At 47.1% G+C, this 20,206-nt stretch overlaps 1 protein-coding gene across 2 annotated transcripts in view; it reads left to right on the forward strand.

Annotated features, from left to right (window-relative positions):
• The window catches only part of rab28 (RAB28, member RAS oncogene family), a 32,430-nt gene that overhangs the window by 7,391 nt on the left and 4,833 nt on the right, over positions 1–20,206 (forward strand). For both annotated transcript variants that reach the window (XM_036551514.1, XM_036551515.1), the window contains exons 3-5: positions 3,547–3,635; positions 5,517–5,646; positions 19,940–20,043. In XM_036551514.1, coding sequence (XP_036407407.1) covers positions 3,547–3,635; positions 5,517–5,646; positions 19,940–20,043 — 323 coding nt within the window. The remainder of the gene's footprint in view (positions 1–3,546; positions 3,636–5,516; positions 5,647–19,939; positions 20,044–20,206) is intronic.

The following is a 20,206-nucleotide window of genomic DNA, read 5'->3' on the forward strand; positions in this document are numbered from 1 at the left end:
ATGCCATGAGGTTAATTTTAAATTAAAAAGATTTATAGGTTCTGGCAGTGCCCGAAAAAAAACAACAACACAAAACTAGCCAGCCAGGTGGAGTTTGGTGAGATTTTATGCGCTTGTGGCGGATATGATGCTGTCGCTGTGTGCTGTTGTGCAGACGGATGGCAGCAAGCTGATACGGCGCTTCATTCGCTGGTGCTTTCACTGCCTTTGCAGGCTTTGTTTGCGTGGAGAGCAGGCTGTGAAAGCGCTGAGCTTTTGGGGAGCAGAATCTGGCAGCCTCCCTCCCTCACGCCTGCTGTGGGGCCGGGATCGTCCCGCGCGCGGTGCGCGTTTCGGGGAGAGGGGAGGTTTGGGGTGGTGCGGGGCTACGGGAAAGTGAGGAGTCCGGTGGGAGCGTCGGGGTGGGTGGGGTGTGACGGTTAAGCAGGCTTTCGGATGGGGCGAGGGTGAGGGGTGAGGGTAGGGGGGGTCAGTCCCTCTGGTGTTCACGGCACAGCAGCCTCCGCGAGGCGGGTGGCCTCGGAGCTCTGCCGCCTGATTGGCCGTGAACGCCTCCTCGATCGCCCAGCTGTGCCGAGCAGGGGAGAGAGAGAGAGAGAGCTGTCACTCTCGCTCTAAAAGACCAGCTTGTGGAACCCAGCGCTCATTTTCCGAAGCTAGCCTTGTTTTTGGCACGCGGCACCCTCATAACAATGGCACCAGTCTCACCCGACCAATAGGAGAGGGCGGTGAGGAGTGGGCGTGCGGAAGCGTGGGAGAGACGCATCTGAAGGAGACGTTAAACAGCAGATAAAGCGCTCTGTCCCCACCTCCGACGCTCCTTTCACCCGCTCTGTCTCTGTGCATACGGGCAGAAAGAGGAGGCAGGAATGAAAAAATATATTGGAAAGAAGGAAGGCAACCCTGAGACGGTCAGGGGATCATGGGAACTATTGAGTTACCGCTTCACTTCTTTCAAAATTTCAGAGCTGCTGACTGGTGCATAAATCATTTATCGGAGTGATTGAGCTGTAAAATAAATATAAAATATATGCTGTTTTTCCTTTCCAAGTGAAAAAGGGGGGGGGGGTGCACACAGGCTGGGGATTCACGGCGGGTCCAGGCCCCCAGACCCCTCCCCTTCCGCTGTGTAGTCTAGGTGTATTCACTGTGAACGCTGGCGTTTCCTTCCCTGTGAGAGCAGACGCGAGGAGACGTCGCTGTCAGCCCTGCCGCGCTGTACGCCGCGTCGGTGAGCCGGCGTGCCCTGGCCCCCCTCGCAGCCCTTTGGTACGAGGCCAGCCGAAACGCCGTTCCCTCTCAAAGAGTTTTATTTTGGGCCCCGCTCCTCAGCACCGGGCCTGCCCGCCCGGTCCTCACAGAGAGCTCTGCTGCTTCTGGGCAAATATACTTTGCAGGGTGATTGCTCTCCTCCAATGGAGGTCTCTCTTCTGACCCATATAAACCCCCCACTGTGTGCTCCTCCTCGGAGTTTCGCCTTTTTTTTTTTTTTCTTTTTTTCCAGAGGAAGAAAATATTTATTTTGATTTGGTTTTGTACCTCTCTCTCCTATAAATGGGGACAGAAATCCTAACCGCTTTCTGTTATTTTGTGTTTAATTATCATTATTTTTCTTAACACCACATATATTTCGTGTCGCGCTCGCGCTTTGGCAGGGCGCTGTACAATGCAAACAGCCATGCCCAGGCTCAAGGGCTTTTTCCCCTCGGCCTGTGCACCGAGACCTGTTTAAATTACAGGCTAAGCAGGCCTATTCATCCCCACTCTATATGCCTGCAAGATATTCTTGGATGCAGACCGAGGGGGCACTGCCAGATAGGAGTGGTTGAAATAAAAGTTTAATCTCTGATTTATTGTTTCCAAACTTTACATGACCAACGTTTACCTTTCGATTTTGAATTCCTTTCCAGAGTAGGGTGTCCCGCGCTGGCTCCCTCCAGACGCATGCCTGATTTATAATCCAGCTAAAACCGCAGTGAAAGAAGTACATACATTCATGAGCACAAATGAAAGCTTAGAGCAGATTACCAAATGACGATGATGACAGTAACTGTAATTTGAATGTGAGGCATATCTGCTTGGGTAACATTTAACATGCATCTGGATTAATTTAGATTACATTTAGTTTTGGAAGGAATATTCATACTGATTATAATATGCCTGGAATCCATCGGGTAGCCATAGAGTTATACAACCATGTCTCCTTTTTTAAAAAAAAAAAACAAAAAAACATCCATATACAGTCACATTGCCAGAGTCTGAAATTAACGCTGTGAGTTATAGATGCAGGATCACTAGTCATTCTGGTGGGTCCTTTTTCAATAAAAAAGACCTTATTCAAAGAACTCTTCTAACACAGAAGATGCTCAGATACACGCTGCTTCAGTTCACTGCATTGATATGTTTGAGGCTTGCCTGTTTCTTTACCTCTTCATCCCCACTATGGGCATAAATGGATAATAACCTGCAACTCTGATCCTGAACCACTTTAAACTCTTCACACAAAATGTTTGGGACTGGCTTGGGGTTTATATCAGCTGACCTCAGATCAGATCAGCAGATTTCATCTACCTTCTGCCTGATGTCCTAAATCAGTGAGCAGAGCAGTACTTTACTCCTACAGAGATTCACTACACACTCTGATGCTGATGTTTAAGGTGAACTAGAGTCCATCACTGGAGCTGCCTCTTAGCATAACGGCGTAGGGTCAGAACCCCGGTTGTAAAGTGTAGACTTTCACCGCAATGTGTAAAATTGCACACTTAAATATAAGGTTACACTGTAAACTGTGGACTGTCTCTGTAAAGTGTAGACTTTCACTGTAAAGGTGTAAAATTGCACACTTAAATATAAGGTTACACTGTAAACTGTGGACTGTCTCTGTAAAGTGTAGACTTTCACTGTAAAGGTGTAAAATTGCACACTTAAATATAAGGTTACACTGTAAACTGTGGACTGTCTCTGTAAAGTGTAGACTTTCACTGTAAAGGTGTAAATAGACTGTAAAAGCGGACTGCAGTTGGTCATTACTGATGCAGTGTTCATGCCAGACGTGCAGGTTCCTCACCACTGATTTAGACTAACTTCTGTTGCGTGTAGTTTACCATCGGACCACAGTTTGTGCTTCTCAAAGATACACACCGCGAGGTAGGAATAACCCACTGGTACTCTGGGCACTAACAGAAGGGTGCAGAGCCGTTCCATCTAACCGTGGTGGCACTTAGCAACATTTTACCCAAAGCTTTTCATCACTACATGTCTGTCTTTGGTTTTAGAGACTGTCAAATGTGCGATGATATCTGGATATCCGTGTGGGACTTTTTAATCGCCTCACTCAAAAGTTGAGGATAAAGCACCATGGGGGTTAGACTGAAAGCCTTGCTCAGTTGACACTGTGATGAAATGGGTAACCTCACTTTGTTTCTTTTGGCTTTTTGCAGGGTTTGATCTGTGTGAATGGTGATCTGCACGGGCATAGCTCTTGTGAAAAATCTTTTTTGTGAGACAGATGCATGAATTTGGCTCCATTGTGTTCTCTCCTCTCAGGCAACATGAACGCCACACTACAGGTGTGGGACATCGGGGGACAGACGATAGGGGGGAAGATGCTGGACAAATATATTTACGGAGCTCAGGTACTGAACCCCAAGTCATTTATTACTACACACACACGCACACACACACAAAGATGCCGACACATACATACACATATACAAACATATATACACACGCGCACACACATGGTGAAAGTGTTAACAATAAGAGTTTAATCGTTCTCTCTTAGAAATTCTCTCCATTTTCAAAAACCCATTCATAGTCTGTCAGTGTAGCTCCCTGAGGCTGGGGGGTTAATAAGCTTTAATAATAATATTAGTGTAGCTTGACTCGGTCTGAGCTGCCAAATTTACAACCCAGCTGTTAATGCACAGTCTTTGTGTGGGTGCGTGTGTGCATGGGTGCGTGTGTGCGTGTGTGTGTGTGTGAGAGCATGTGCGCATGCCAGTGACTCGGGCCACTCTCATTAGAAAGGGTCAGGAGAGGGGAGTACCACACAGACCAGCCACCAGCAGAGGCAGGGAATGCAGTAATCAGGATGACAAAGTGGTGACTCCTGTCACTGTGGCCCATCTGTAATCCAGTGATCTGTTACTGTGAGCTGCCTCTAATCCAGTGATCTGTCACTGTGGCCCATCTGTAATCCAGTGATCTGTTACTGTGAGCTGCCTCTAATTCAGTGATCTGTTACTGTGAGCTGCCTCTAATTCAGTGATCTGTTACTGTGGGCTGTCTCCAATACAGTGATCAGTTAGTGTGAGCGATCTCTAATTCAGTGATCTGTTATTGTGGGCTGTCTCTGATCCAGTGATCTTTTACCGTGGACTGTCTGTAATCCAGTGATCTGGTACTGTGGCCTGTCATTAATCCAGTGATCTGTCACCTGTCTAAAACAGAGAACCGGCTCTGTGTCCTGTCTGTATTCCGGTGCCCTTTCTGTGCCCTGTCTCTAATCCAGTTTGCTTTGGCCGTGTGTCCATGGCCTCTGCACAGCCCATATTGATTTACACACCAGTGCATGGTGTGTTCTGTGAATGCACTGAAGGGGCAACCTCACAGATTTACTGTGATGTTGCATCAGTCAGATTAGCAAGGGACGGGTTTCACATTAGCGAGATTTCCATTAATGATGAGACTGCTACACGCTGATGTTGGTGTATGACATCCCCCATCTGTCTAACGTGTGAGGAATGACTGGATACATGGTTTCTGGAGGGTTTTAATGGTGCAGCTCTCACAGGTGCAGTGTAGCATAATGGTAAGGAGTAGGGCTCATAACCGAAAGGTTGTTGGCCCAATTCCCCGCTGGCGTGATGCTGCTGTACCTTTGGGCAATGTACTTAACCCACAATGGCCTCAGTAAATATCCAGTTGTATAAATGGATAACATGTTAAAAACTGTAACCTACGTCAGTCAGTGTGGATCAGAGCATCTGCAGAATGACAGTAATGTAATGTTTAGAGACAGGCCAGCTTGGCAGTGCGCACAGCCATCGGAAAGAGGCTGAGGGTGGTTTGCATTTTGGGGGTCCTGCTTGCTGGGTCTGTAAACATTAAGGCATTCTCAGCTGGCAGCTCATTCACGAGGGGACCGCAGCAACCTCAGACAGTCCCCCTGCACAGAGAGCCTGGCCTCTCAGACATCAGCGCCACCTGCTGTTCACTCTGAGTATGTGTCTGTGGGGGGTGAAATTTACAAATATGTGTGTAGATGTGTACATCTATCTGTTAATCTCTTTATCTGTCTATCTATATATCTATGATTGTTGCTCTATATCATATTTCTGTTATACATTTATAATATATATACACACACCTTTTTGCATTTTGTCTTTGGAACCTAATAAGTAATATGCTAGCCTGTTCAGTGCCGAAAGAGTTGATATTAGTCACAATATAAGTGTAGCTGACATTCACTCGTATAATTAACTTTTATTGTTTCTTGTGTAACTCTGCGACAGGGTGTTCTTCTAGTCTATGACATCACAAACTACCAGAGCTTTGAGAACCTGGAGGACTGGTTCAGCATGGTGAAGAAGGTGAACGAGGAGTCGGAGGTCCAGCCCGTCGTTTCCCTGGTGGGGAACAAAGGTGAGTCCCTGGCTTCACCCCGGCCTGCAGTGCGCATGGTGAAGCACTGTGTCAGAGAGCGTCCATGGCACTGAGGACTCCTTCGCTGACCGTGTGGGGGTGTGCTTCTGCCTGAGTGCACTCCTGCCTGCGTGCTTCTGTGTGTGAGCTTGTGTGTGGTTCTCTGTGTGTGTAAGTGCATGAGTGTGTGAGCGTGTCTGTCTGTATATGTGTGTATGTGTGTGCGTGTGTGCGTGTATGAGTGTGTAAATGTGTCTCTGTGTGTGTGTCTGTGTGTGAGCGTGTGTGAGCGTGTGTGAGCGTGTGTGAGCGTGTGTGTGAGTGTGTGTGAGTGTGTGTGAGTGTGTGTGAGTGTGTGTGAGTGTGTGTGAGTGTGTGTGTGTGTGTGTGTGTGTGTGTTGGTGTCTGTGAGTGTGTGTCTGTCTCTATGTGTAAGTGTCTGTGTGTGTGAGTGTGTATGAGTGTGTGTGTGTGTGTGTGTGTGTGTGTCAGGCTCTGAATCCCCTCTGGATGGATTGTAAATACCCCGGCGCTGCAGTAGCATGTGATCCCGGGATGCGGAGTGCTATGGGGTTCGGGGGTGATTTACGACCCTGGAGCAGGGCAGCAGGGCAGCGCTTATCTGCTCCTCCCGGAGCCCCCCGAATTCGGGGGGGTGGCTTGGCCCCGGCTCTCCCCGGCTCTCCCCAGCCAGGTAACCCATTTGGGGCTGCGGAGACCAGCTGGACACTGTCCAGATCCCTCTGGAGAAAATAAAGACTAATAACTCTTGAGTGTTTTAAACATTCCCCCTGACTGATGGGGAGAGGTGGCGGCCGTCGGGCCGAGAGGCCTGAAAATGCATCAGCGTGTAATTAAAACTTTAGGCCGCGCCGCGCTAGGCCTCCTCTCCTCCGCCTCTGATGGATGGATCCTGGAGTGGTGTCTTCATGCAGGAAGCGGCGGTCCGTTACTCGGCGGGGGTCGAAGGTCGGGTTTTAATGTACGTGTTAATTTGGGCCGGCCCCTGCCCTCGGACGGCCGTGCATTAGACTTGTTAGTTTACAGCTAGATTCTGCCCTTCTCCCACCGGGCCCCCTACACACCCTGTTTATACGCCCCGCCATCAGCGAACATTCGCCGCCCCCCCCGTCCCTCCAAGGATAGAGGGCTGAGAACCATTTGTGTGTTTTACTCCTATGGTTTGAAAAAATACCACACAAATTGCCCCACCAGGAGCAATCAGTTACCATATGACGCTTTGTAAATCCCGGGCCCTTCGCAGACCTATTTTTCAGAGGCCACGAAAAAGAGGTTAGTCTAGGTGCCTTGTGGGAATTGCCCTCGCAGACATTTCTATTTCGGTATCTCCCTGCTCTGTTCGATTTTAATGCCGGGCCTCTGTTTCGGAGGAGAATGAAAAATATACAGCATTCTTCGGCTGTCTGTAAAGCTTCTGTAAGTTCCCATGAAGCTGGAGTGAGCAAACCTGAAAGCCATATTTATGACAACTGAAATAGAACTGCAAGCATAAACAACTGCTTGAAAAAACAATAATTACAGCATGCTGATTTATGTTTGTGAAAGAATACGTGTTTTGGGCAATCCTTTCTTTTGGGCAATCCTTTGAATCTATAATGTTGTGGTATTGCGGCCTGCTTCAGCTGACCGAAGGTCATCAGGAACAGATACATGGCAGAGCGAAACGCATTCAGACCGTCCGTAGCACTTTCAGTTAGGTCTCCCACTGGTCTGTAACGCTCAGTAACTGATATAAAGTGATTTATATAACCACATAAACAGTTTCCATCGTGGTTCACTTATTCATCATATGGTTTCATCTGCCCCCAAGTCATTTTGTTGACTTTCCATTAGATATAGATATGGAAAATCATAATTGCCAGGTGAACAATTATTAATTGAACTTGCTTTCATTAAAAATAAATCAACAGTCTGATTTATCAATATTATTATTTTTAATTTCATATGTGGGAACCCCAGGCCATGGAGACACTCAGAACCTGAGCGGTATAACAGGATTCTGGCTAAAGAGACACATGGATCGTTGCACACTCGCCATAGTGCTCACAGCAAAACACCTACTGCGGTTAGGTCAAGGAGTATGACCTCCTCTAGTCCTCTGAGGCATTGCTCTTTCTTAGCCCTCCCTCTTCTTCTGTCTCTTTCTTCTCCTTCGTCTGTATCCTTTTCCCTGTCTTTTTCTCTTCCTTACTTTTTATTTCTCAGAATTCATCGCTCCTTCCTCCTCCCCCCCCCCACCATGAGAGGACAGTATAGCCCACCCCCCATGTGCTGCCCAGACACTTGCGTTAAATTATGACACCTCTTGTAACAATTCAGAGAGGAAACTAATAAAAGATTTTATTGAAAAAACACACATACAGTCTCAGAAGGAGAGGAGAAATGTGCTTGGGCAGTATTTCTGGTATTTCTGCAGGAACTCTCTGCCTGTCTAAACATTATAATTGTGTGTTACACCGTGTTCTGTAGTCCGCTTCGTCCCACATAAACTCCTTAAACAGACAGGTATTCTAGGGCTACCAATTTGGCCCAGGCTAAATTCTAATTGGTGTGTTGCTTCCTTAGTCTGGACCTACACAATGTTAAGTGTTACTTTTTTTGGTTTCTTACACATTTTGCATTCATGTCTGCAACCACCAAACTCATATTGCTGTGTGAGAGTAAAAAAAGTTGTTTAAAAATCTGTGTCCATCTTCTGCTGAGGGTGATGTGTGTGTTTGTGGCCTTGTTTGGCTTTAGTCTTGGATGTCAAGTATATGAAAAAGAGTTATTCCTAGAGGCACCAAGTCTTATTGATGCATTTCTGTTGCGGTATCCTCAGACTCCCTTAGAACTTTTAGTAGGGATTATTTCTGTGATACAGTGCAGCTTGTGTGTGTTCATGTGTGTTTCCTTGAATCGCTTTAAACAATTGAGAAAGAGTATCGCTTGAGCTACACGCGTGAGAGTAGATCAGCTGGCTGCGTCCTGACTGACGCACTCTCTGTCCATTTAACCTGATCAGGTGCAGTTTGCCAAGTGTTTTAATAGGGTGTGAAGGAGACGAGTCTGATTCTCCTCTGCCTGGCGTGACCCAGCCTGCAGACATCTGTGGGAAAAAAGAGCCAGGGGACCTATAGAGCTGCAACCAGATGGACCCCATCCACCCAGCCTCGTCCCCATAAACCCCTGCCTCTGACAGACAGTGCGGTATGCAGCACTGCGGCTTTGACTCGCTGGAGTCTGTGCACAACGCTACAGTTTTGAATCAGTGGAGTCTGAATAGCACTACAGCTTTGACTCGGTGGAGTCTGTGCACAGCAGTGCAACTTTGACTCGGGAGACAGTGCACAGTGCCACAGCTTTGACTCCTTGGAGTCTGTGCACAGCCCTATAGCCTTGAGTCAGTGGAGTCTGTTCACAACACTTCAGGTTTGACTCAGTGGATTCTGTGCACAGTGTCACAGCTTTGACTTGGTGGAGTCTGTGCACAGTGTTGTAGCTTTGACTCTGGGTTCTGTGCACAGTGTTGTAGCTCAGTGGAGTCCTTACACACTCGTAGAGCTGATATCCAATCTGGATCAAGGTGTCGGACTCCGTTCCTGGAAAGACGCTGGACTTCTCCTCTGGCTGGGGTGATCTGATGAATTGGTCAGCTGTGGACTTTTTCCATCCCTCGGAACGAGTGGGAGGTAGAGAATGCGTTGCACAGCCAAAACGAGCACCGAGCAACTAACAGGGCTTCATCCACACTTTCAAACCAAGCGCTGAGAAGGGAGCCCTTTTCCTTTAATTTTACTGGCCATTCCAGCAGCAAAGTACGCGTTGTCTTATGGTATATTGCACTAATGGGAAGGGTGAAGAGAAGCAGTATCAGCAGTCCCTATGCAGTACTGCTAAACACAGCATCCAGCTGACTGCTACATCCTCGCCTCCCAGAAATAAGAGGAGTAACCCCCTGCAATGCCTCGGAGTGATTCCATGCCCCCCTCTTTCCTGCCTGTTGTGCATAAAGCAGATCTTCTGCTCCGTGTTTAAAAAGCCACAGACTGACCTCCCTGTACAGTCTTTGCCTCCCCACCGGTCCCCCCTCAGGATCCCAGTAACATTCACCAACTACCCCCCCCCCCCCCCCCCCCCACACACACACACACACACACACACACACACATATCCCCCTTCCCTTTTTTGGTGTGACTTAAATGGGTTCAGTTCTCTTAACCCTGAGTCATTACTCATGGCTTTTAGCACGGGGGGTTCGTCTCCTTTCACCTCCGCGGGTCTGAACCGGCTCTGCATGGGAAATGTTCTCCTCTCAGAAGATAAGCTTTCTCCGCCGAGTTAGACTCGCGGCTCTTTACGTCAAAAACTCTCCTGTCTCCGTCCAGCCGCGTCTTTTTATTGGCGCCGTTTTACTGTTGTGTAAAGCAACACGCATGTGTTTACATTCTGTTCGGTACAGCGCCGTTTCCGCGCGTCTGTACGCATCCCCCCCCTGCCCTCCCTCACTCGCCACGTGAGGGTTGACGTGTTTTTAAAACGCTGGGTTCTCATAATACGCTTTTGCCACCAACATTGTTCTGGGGTGTTTGCCCATTTGGCAGGAGGGAGGGCCAGCTCTTGAGGAGCGCCCCCCCCCCTCCAACCCCCCCACCCCCCTGTAAATCTGCCACAGTTCCTGTCTGTTCAGTGTAGGCCTGCACATTTCTTAATCCAGAGATGCTAATAATCCCCGTGCTCAGAGAGCTGAATACGCTTCTGTTTTTGGCTTAGCTGAAAAATGTTTTCTCTGGCTCGGCCCTTCGTACTTAGGTCCTCTTATAACAAACTAAACGGTTTTAATTGCTCCCGGGGGAATAGTTAGGCCACAATAGACATGTGGTGGACAAAAGCCGAGCCCACGGAGGGCCCGCGCTCTCTATAAACAGGAGGTGCACACGTCAGCAGCGTTCGCATAGCCGCTATGCACCGGTCACCGCTCCAGGAAGCAGACCTGGAAACGCTGGTGTCAGTCTCTCTTTCAGGTGAGAAGCTCCCTCAGCAGTGAATGGCAGTAACACCATCTTTCCACTAGAGGGCGATTAAAAAAAAAAAAAAAAGGTCACAGCCATTGAGCTGCTCCTTGTCACCTCTTGGCATGCTTTGCAAGACAGCTACTGAGCTGATAGATGTTACTACTGCTTTGCTCTCCATTGGTAGAGACAAAAAACAAACTCTTGTGTCTCTTTTGTGGTAGTGTCTGTTTTGAGCACTGTGTTTTCATGAACTATCTGTGGGATAAACGTCCACTACAGCCTATTCTCGTCATTCAGACTTTTTCCATTTTTGTTCTGAATTTGTTTAATTGTTCCTTAATTGATTTGTCTGGTTTCAATGGAAAAAGAGAAACAGACAGGTTATTGTACCGTAGCATGTCAGATGCATTACTTGTTAATGTCAAATCAAAACTGGATGTCATGGTACACTAAGTTATAAGTCTGGACCAAAATTTTGCTGTGAAGAGAGCTGGCATGGTTTGAGCTTTACCTCCTCAGTGCGTAGAGTGTGTAGAGAGCTGGGGTTTGTGCTGTAACCGCGGTTCCAGGCCAGCGAAAGCGTGCAGGGCTAAGGGCTAAGGGGGCCCTGCATGACCCCTGCACTCTGGGCATGCCTCTCCGAGGGGTGAAGCACTACTGGAAAATGTTGAAACTCGTCCACAGTCCATCCTCGTTTGATTTGCTCCTTTACAGTGCCGTTGAATGTCTTCATTCATTTAACCGTCCATAAAGCAAATATTATTGCACATGCGGTGGATAATCAGTCTTCTGCTGCCTTCTTGTGTGGTACGTTACAGATCATTAACTGCGCACAGCCACCTGACTGGACCGGGCACTGCTTGGAGCCGCTGCGCGGTTAAACACCGCTTTATTCCTCTGACACTGCAGGACACTCACGCTCAGGAATGCAGGAACCTCTATCACTGCACATGAGTGGAACTGCAGCAGGACAGCCTGCCTGCCTGATGCGCTTCGGAGAGAGGCCTGCAGGATGCGGTTTAGAGAGAGACCTGCAGGATGCGGTTTAGAGAGAGACCTGCAGGATGCGGTTTAGAGAGAGACCTGCAGGATGCGGTTTAGAGAGAGACAGCCTGCCTGATACGGTTTAGAGAGAGACCTGCAGGATGCAGTATAGAGAGAGACCTGCAGGATGCGGTTTAGAGAGAGACCTGCAGGATGCGGTTTAGAGAGAGACCTGCAGGATGCAGTTTAGAGAGAGACCTGCAGGATACGGTTTAGAGAGAGACCTGCAGGATGCGGTATAGAGAGAGACAGCCTGCCTGAATCAGTGGTTTTTGTGTAAATGAACATATGAAAGAATGACAGAATGATGTGATGGAGTAACTGTGTATCTGTGTGTCTGAGATGGAGCAGAAATGAAGGGAAACTGTGTCTTCAGATTCAGTGTGTAATAAGCTTTACTTTCTAACACAGCTCTATTTAGCTGCAAAAGAATGTGTTTTTTTCCAGAAACTGTTTTTTAATAATTCAATAACAAATCCAACATGAATGCATTCATGTTGTTTTCCGTTCAGCTATTCCTTATTAGTGAGGCTGTTTTTCTATACAGGGGAAAAAAATACAATTCTACCAACCATGTTCCTCTTTTAACACAAATTGCAGACAGAGTTACTGTACTTACTTTGTACCAGTAAATATCTGTTTGCCTTTCTTATAAATAGTTTACATTAGCCTATTTCCAGAACATACTGACACCATTTATAAGTGTGCAGGATAGAGAAGTGTTTTCACAAGGTGAGCAGACGCAGTGAGGAAACTCAGACATCAGCTCGCCGTATGTGCAAAAGAGCAAAAACACCAGACGTGTCCATCAAACCCTCTCTGTGAAGGCTTTCCGTAGCAGGCGTCAGATAAAGCATATTTAATAACGCTTAAAATGGTACTGGATATTGTCTGGCAGGGTAGTTTAAACATGTCATGGGATAATCATGATGCCTTTGTTCTGTGTTGAGTTTTCCTGATTTTTTAAAAAAAAAATTATCCAAATAAGGGCAAAGGCACTTTTTAGCTTATCGTTGAATTTTTAATTTCTTTTTCTGGCCCTTGACAGTACGTATATTGCTTCATAAATTTAGAAACCTTTAATAAATACTAGACTTTTTTAAAACATGAGACAACGTTATCACACAAATAAAAAAAAAAAAAGTAAGTCAAAATTCATCTTGAGGTACAACATTCATTTGGGGCCCGTTCGTTGTCGCCTTGGAAAATCAGACATTTTCAATAAAGTTTTGTGTATCAAACGGGCCTTGGTGGCCTTGCGGCCTGCCCGGCGGCCTCCTGTAAAAGTCGACTTGGTTTAAGTGCGGCGGCGGAGGGCAGCGGTGATCAGGCCTGACATGCGAGGCGGCCTCTTGGGCGGGCTGAGCAGAACTGGGCCTTTGTTCCTTTCACAAGGCCTCAGAGCTCGTAAACTCAGCCAGCAAGCTGTCGGCCCTCGTGTTTTACAGCAGAAACAGAAACACACTCCTGCTACCCCCCTGCAGCACGGCTGCCGCGCTGTTTACACAGGCAGCAGAAGAAGACCCTCGGTGGCCCTTTACTGGCCACTGCGGAATAGCCGGCTAGTGTTGCAGGCTTGCTATTGGTTACAGCAAACTGCGCACGTGCACGTACTTGCTAGTGCATTTGTGTATGCATGTATGTATGTATAAAATATGTGAAAATGTGTATGTATGTATATTGTGAGAATGTGTTTATGTGTATATGTATTTTTTTATATATCTATATCTGTCTGTGTGTGTGTGCGTGTCTGTCAGTGAGCATAACCGTGTGTGTGAGTGTGTGAGTGTGTGAGTGTGTGAGTGTGTGAGTGTGTGAGTGTGTGAGTGAGTGAGTGAGTGAGTGAGTGAGTGAATGTGTGTGCGCGGGCATATACGTATGTGTGCGTGTGTCTGTGCGTGTGTGTGTGCATACATGTGTGTGCGTGTGTGTGTGTGTGTGTGTGTGCGTACATGTGTGTGCGTGCGTGTAACGGGCTGCTGAAAAGATGAGCTGTGATCAATGTGCTGTTGACAGAACACTTCTGACCGTGAGGAAGGGTAGAGTCCCCTGACACCTCTCCCCATGTGAGGCCACCTGGGCCCGGGGCTCAGACACACAAAGAGGCCTCTGTGTCCGCGGGGCCGGCCCCGGCCTGCCGAGCCACTCCTGCACCGCTGCGTTTCACGCTGTCTGCTCACCACGGTCAGGCTCCCCATTGGAGCTCGTCAGCGCGGTCCTCTCGACCGCCCCGGTCAAACCCAAACGACACAGCCCAGGCCTCGGTGCTCAGGTCACGGTTGTGGTGGTTGATGGAGGGGGAAGAATAGAGCACCCACACAGGATGTGGGCCTGAACAGCCGATGGGATGTGCGTATGGAAGTTTTGTCGGAAAGGCGGGGGCCAGTTTTAGCAGTGCGGAAACGCGTACACCGCTGTGGCATTTGCTGTCAAAGATGGAAACGCCACCAGGGTTTTAATGTTTTGCTCGTTTCCAAACAGAAAATAGCTACTTTGACTGCTGCATACTGTAGTTAATCCATAAAGCCCTGGTGCTTTTATTTACTCACCGTTTTAACTGTTTGGTCTGTGGTCTCCTTTTTAAAGCGGAAGCAAAGTGACATGTAGACTGAAACTGCATGGGGCAAGAGCAGGCAATACAAGCCAGGGGATATCTGGTCCGTAATGGCTGCTTCTTTCTTCCATAATGGCTGCTTCTAGGTTGTTTTTATTGCTACAGCCCCTTTGCAGTATAGCTTTACGCCCTCAGTCAAAATGGCCAGTGCTCTGAAATAGCTCTGTGCTATCTGTAAGCGGAGCTCAAGCTGCTTGGGTTCAGTGAACAGCAGTTACATGTCTCCCAGAGCAGTGTTAGCCAATGTAAGCTCAGCTCTGTGGCAGATAGTACTGGCCTGAGGAGGCCTTCGCTGCAGAACCTATTTTCAGCCCGATTTGAAATGATGGATTAAGACTTAAAAAAGGCCATCAGTGCTGTTTGATGTAATATAAAGGCTACTACCTGAGATATCTGTCTGCTGGTGTTGAATAGACAGGATTAAGGGAGCAGGCATGACCGTTGGGTGCTGTCAGTTTCAGCCAATCAAAACCCTTGCACAGAGGGCTTTGATGGTCTCTGAATGACTTGAGTGACTGGAGGCTTCCCCCTTTAGGCGTTGAGATAGGTTTCAGTCCTGTGTCTGGCAGGAACTGTACAGGCAAAAGAAGTCATAGTGTATGTAGAGAAGGCCTCTGAGGGTAGGGGCCTTTATATGATGTGCTGGAATGGAATAGGTAGCTTATCCTGTTTTTTTTTTTCTACGATCTCAAGTCACTCTCAAGAACTCCACTGCATTTTCACTTAAAAAAAGTTGTTAGAGGTGTCCCAAGGTGAACATTTTTGTTGTTAGCGAGACTAAACAATATTAAAATGGTCTTTTTCGGCTTTCACGTGGACAGTCCAGGGTGAGATTTATGTTCTGCTTGTGTTTCTGGCTCTATGCAGCATATATGTACTAGCAGTAAAGCTTCTTAAACACACTGATTTTACTGGCGGTACCCATGTTGTATAAACCAGTTTAGTTTTAATAAAGGGAATTGGTGCATGCCGTTTCCATATATCACGGTTTTATTTAATTGGTCACTTGGTGCGAAAAGGTCTATAAACTTCCGATTGCGTTGCAGAGCCGTCTTTATGTAATAAATGACCTTACAGTGCTGAACACGTTTAAAACTACATCTACATAAGGTAATTGAATGGCATTCCTGTATTTTCACAGTATATTGGACATTAAGACATTGACCAGGACAAGCGTCTTGGTGGTCTTTACGACATTATGTGTATCCTTACAGAGGGACCTTGTCCTCAGCGGCCTAGTATTTTAAACTGCATGCTGTGGTCTGTACATACCTCTGAATCTGAAGACCCACGCTCAAGCACGATGACAGTGTCCTGCTTGGAATCAGAACCCACAATCCTCCGGGTCTAGATCCCAGCGCTGTGCCCGGTATTCTGAGTGCACCGTGTAATATTGCAGTGTGTATATTGTGTGTAATATTGTAATATCAGCAGTGTGTGTGTAATATTGTAATATCAGCAATGTAGAGGTGTAGTACATTAGCAATTTAGTATTACACCAGCACAGCAGAGTTTTAGTACATTAGCAGTGTATTACTGTAATCTATCTGCATTGTAATCAACAGCAGTAGCATTGTGATATGTAGCAGAGCTACTTGTAAAGCATGAAATAAAATACATGAAATCAGACCACATGAACAGCACATGCAGTAAACATCAGAGCACATCTGAACAGCCACGAATGTGTCCCACAATGCTACTGGTGTCTGCACTGAAAACAAACTAAGTGCTGCAATAATCAAAACTCCAACAAAAACTAATGTCAGTTTATAAGTCAGTGCAGTATAAATAAATTATCCCTAAAGTACTACACAGAAGTCTGAAAAGCTGCACATAGATATATGGGAAGTTGTCATTTGGTGTGGTAAGGCAGGGTTTTAGTTTGTTTAGGCTGTGCGCCGTCAGAGTGTAGACTAAGTGAAACCCCCTCATTGTGTTACTCAGATGTTGGGCCCTTTTTTTCCGGCTCCTTCTGTCACAGATGAAATATGCCTGCTCAGAATGGCGCGGAACAATGATCCGAGATTTGCTTTATGTTTCGCTCTTACAGCCGAGCGCAGAAAACACTGGAGCCCGCGTCTGTAAAGTAAACTCCGGCCGAGACTGAAAGGAGCTCGCGTCATCAATCTCACGGAGGGACGGTGTCGTCTGTCACGCTATCTATGCGCGCGGGGTCATAAACAGTTTATTTTTGAGTTTGCAGTCGCTTCCTGGAGGTAGTTAAGGTGACCTACGGTTTGTCAGAGCTGAGGCAAACCAGATCGTCAGGGAAGATTGTTCCTACCTGATAACCGAACATGACCGCGTGCATGTATAACAAAAAAAGATACATAGATACTAAGCCTCTGTAGACCATTGGCTGATAGGCGAACACAGCCAGGTTCATGTAAAATGAAACAATACTCAGCCTCTGTTGAGAATTGGCCCCTTTCTTTCTATCTGATAACTGAACATGACCGCATTTATGTAAATTGAAAAAAATGGTGTCAGTCTCTGTAGAGGATTGGCCCCTTTCATTCTGTCTGATACCTAATCACTAAACCGTGTTCATGTAAATTGGGGTAAAAAAAAAAAAACTCTCACCCTGTGTAGCAGATTGGCCCTTTCCTTGCTACCTCATAGCTTAAAATGACCGTGGTTGTGTAAAACAAGAAAACTTCTCTCAGCTTCTGTAGAGTATTGGCCCTTTTGCTTTCTGCCTGATAGCCGAATGAAAAATTAATCTCAAACTCTGTGGAGAATTGGCCTCTTCCCCCTGTCTGAGCCTGGCATCAGTGAGGAACTTAATCCTAAAAAGCTGCAGAGGTGCAGCCGGGCTTTGTGAGAGGCGGCTCCCTCCCAGTGGCTTTGGCTCTGAACAAAGGTGTTGCCGGTTCCTCTCCTGCTCATCCTGGCTGCCGTGTCCGCACCACGTCGGCCCGTTCGCTGTGAGCTGAAAGGTGATCACGGTGCTCCGCGGGCGCTCCCGGCTGGCAGGAGGGAGGGAGAGAGGGATAGAGGGAGGGAGCACAGCCCTGTTCTCCCATGGCTTCACCCTGCTGTTTGTGGGAAGCCAAAGTGTTTTAAACACTCTGGTAACTATAGACGCTTTTTTTAAAAGGCCTACTCTTTGTCTATTGTTATTCCAATGAATATGGTCTAGTCAAATGTTCTTTTCTCTCATCCCTGCTCCGTGCTACTTGTGGTTTCAGATTTCACTGGCTAAAGCAATATCATCACGCCGTGCATAAAGACACAGCCGTCTCCCTTTTTTATCTGTTTTGTGTTCGTTAACCAGATGTTGAAATGATGTTTACGCTCCTCTTTGTGTGTTTTTGCCAGTTTTCTTAAAGAGAGAGCAGTTTGACCTCGGTACGGTACAGAAGAAAAGCTTGGCATGGCATGAAATATTATTGTGTAGGATGCAGTAATATGCGACATATGAAACCTCTCAAATCCTCAATCAGCTTATGAAACTATACTTGAGCTATGTATACGTGTCATTTTCACTCTCCTTCTTAAACATAATACAATGCTAAAAGATAAAGAGAGTAAAAGGAACACATGCAACTGTGTGTGTGTGTGTGTTTTTGTGTGTGTGTGTGTTATTTTGTGTGCGGGTGCATTCGTGTGTGTGCGTACATGTGTGTGTGTGTGCTTGCACATACATGTCTGCGTGCGTGTATGAATTTTGTTGTGTGTGTATGTTTCTGTGTATGCATGCATGTCTGTTGATGTGTGTGTGTGCATGTATGTATGTGCATTCGTGTGTATGTGTATGTGTCTGTGTATGAATGTCATTGTATGTGTGCGTGTTTGTTTCTGTGTGTCCTTGTGTGTCTGTATGTGTATGTTCCACTGCATGTGTGTGTATCTGCATGTGTGTGCATTTATGCGTGTGCATACGTGTGCGTGCGTGCATGCGTGTGTGCATGCGTGCGTGCGTGTGTGCATGCGTGCGTGCGTGTGTGCATGTGTGTGTGCGCGTATTCATGTGTGTGTGCGTGCACGCGTATGTGTGTGTATGTGTGCGTGCGTACGTGCGTGCGTGCGTGTGTGTGTGTGTGTGTGCTTGCATCCGTTACTGCAGCAGAGAGAAGCCTGACTCATTGTCTCAGTGATTTAGCTTCTTCTCATGGCGGCAGGTTTACGTTAGCCCACTGGCTGCTATCGTCTGCAGTTGTGACAGTGTTAATGCTGGGTTATCTGCCTCTGACGGGTGATTGATACCCCATACCAAGTGTCCAGGATATAAAGGATTAGTGCAGTTTACCTCTGGTAGCACGGGGTACCTCCTTTCCTAATTACAGGAATTAGCAATACGCTGCCGCCTCCTGGACCCCCCTGCGTAGGAGGAGAGGGAGGCTGAGGTGCACCTCTCGTGCTCCGCAGTAATTCTGTTACAGTTGTGAGCGTGCGGACGTGTGTCTGTCTGGAGCTTGTGAGTCTGGCTCTGTGTCTCTCTGTACGTAACTGCACATCTGTCCGTGACTGTGTATATTGACTGAAGATTAGTATGAAATCTAATCTAAACTAAATTTATTTGGAAGTTGCTCTGGGTAAGAGTGTCTTCTAAATGAACTAATGTAATGTAAATGAAATAATGTAATTAATATGGCATAGTAAAGTTATAGCATAGGTATGTTGTCAATTATAGTGGGTGTTACAGTAGTGAACGTTAACATTATTAAAATTTTGAAGTCAGGTGAACACGGGATGGTCAGACTCTCTGGGATGTGGTATGGGGAATGTCGTCCGTCTACTGTCTCGAGAAGTAGGGCGGTGATGTGGCATTTCGTCCTTGATGCCACACACACGGATGTGCGCGCACGCACACACACACACACACAGAGGGCCAGGCGAAGGGGACTCTCTGACAGTGGGAAACCTCAGTCACAAAGGGAAACGGGTCCGAAGGAAACGCTACACCTTCCCAAAGCCGTCCTCCCTGGATACACCAGATACAGGGTGTGGCGGCTGCAGACACAATGCGGGAAATAAAGGGAGTAGCTGCTGCTTTCAGCGCCCTGACCCCCAGCCGACCTCCCCCTGCGACCCCACCGTGACCCCGCAGTGACATCACATCTCCAGGGGAAAGGGAGAAGCTGAAGGCTCGGAGCCATTGTGGAGGAATCCAATGCGCAGGACACCCTCACAATGACAGCAAAGGGACGGCCTGCTATGATACCCACACAGTAAATCACAGTGCTCTGACAGAGCTGCTTTTGCACGCTGGTCTGTGGTGCCCTGTGCTGCTGGAAGCATTACGTTATGGAGTTTCTTTTTAAGCAGACGCCCTCAGCCAGGTTGAGCTTGCATTGTTCAGGTCCCATTAATGCAGCTGGGGCTTTTTTCACCCAAATGGCCCACCTGTGGCACCTGCTTCCACCTGGGAATGTGGAGACATGACAGCTAATGTCCTTCTTCTCGGTGAAAACTGTGTGTGTGTGTGTGTGTGTGTGTGTATGTGTGTGTGTGTGTGTGTGTGTGTGTGTATTGGTAGACATTGTATAGTAGAGATAGTAGATAGAGATAATAGATAGATTTTTTGTATAAGCTGCTATAAGATAATAGATAGATTTTTTTGTATAAGCTGCTAAAATATATCTCTCTTTTTTCTTCCGTTCTTTTTTTCTTGCAGTCGACCTGGAGCACATGCGGACTGTCAAAGCTGACAAGCATCAGCGCTTTTGCCAGGAGAACGGCCTCATCAGCCACTTCGTATCGGCCAAGACGGGAGATTCTGTGAGTGTGTTTTTACATACATGTGTCAGTCACTGAGTATCACCCACAGTGGGAGAGTATGTGTGCAGATGTTGTGTATTCCATTTTAGACAGCTAAATATTTGTGAGGCAGGTTTGAATGAAGGCCTGAATGTTCTTAGTGCTGGTAGAAATGTTGGAGAAT

The sequence above is a fragment of the Megalops cyprinoides genome, chromosome 18, assembly GCF_013368585.1.
Source record: "Megalops cyprinoides isolate fMegCyp1 chromosome 18, fMegCyp1.pri, whole genome shotgun sequence".
NCBI classification, from domain to species: domain Eukaryota; kingdom Metazoa; phylum Chordata; class Actinopteri; order Elopiformes; family Megalopidae; genus Megalops; species Megalops cyprinoides.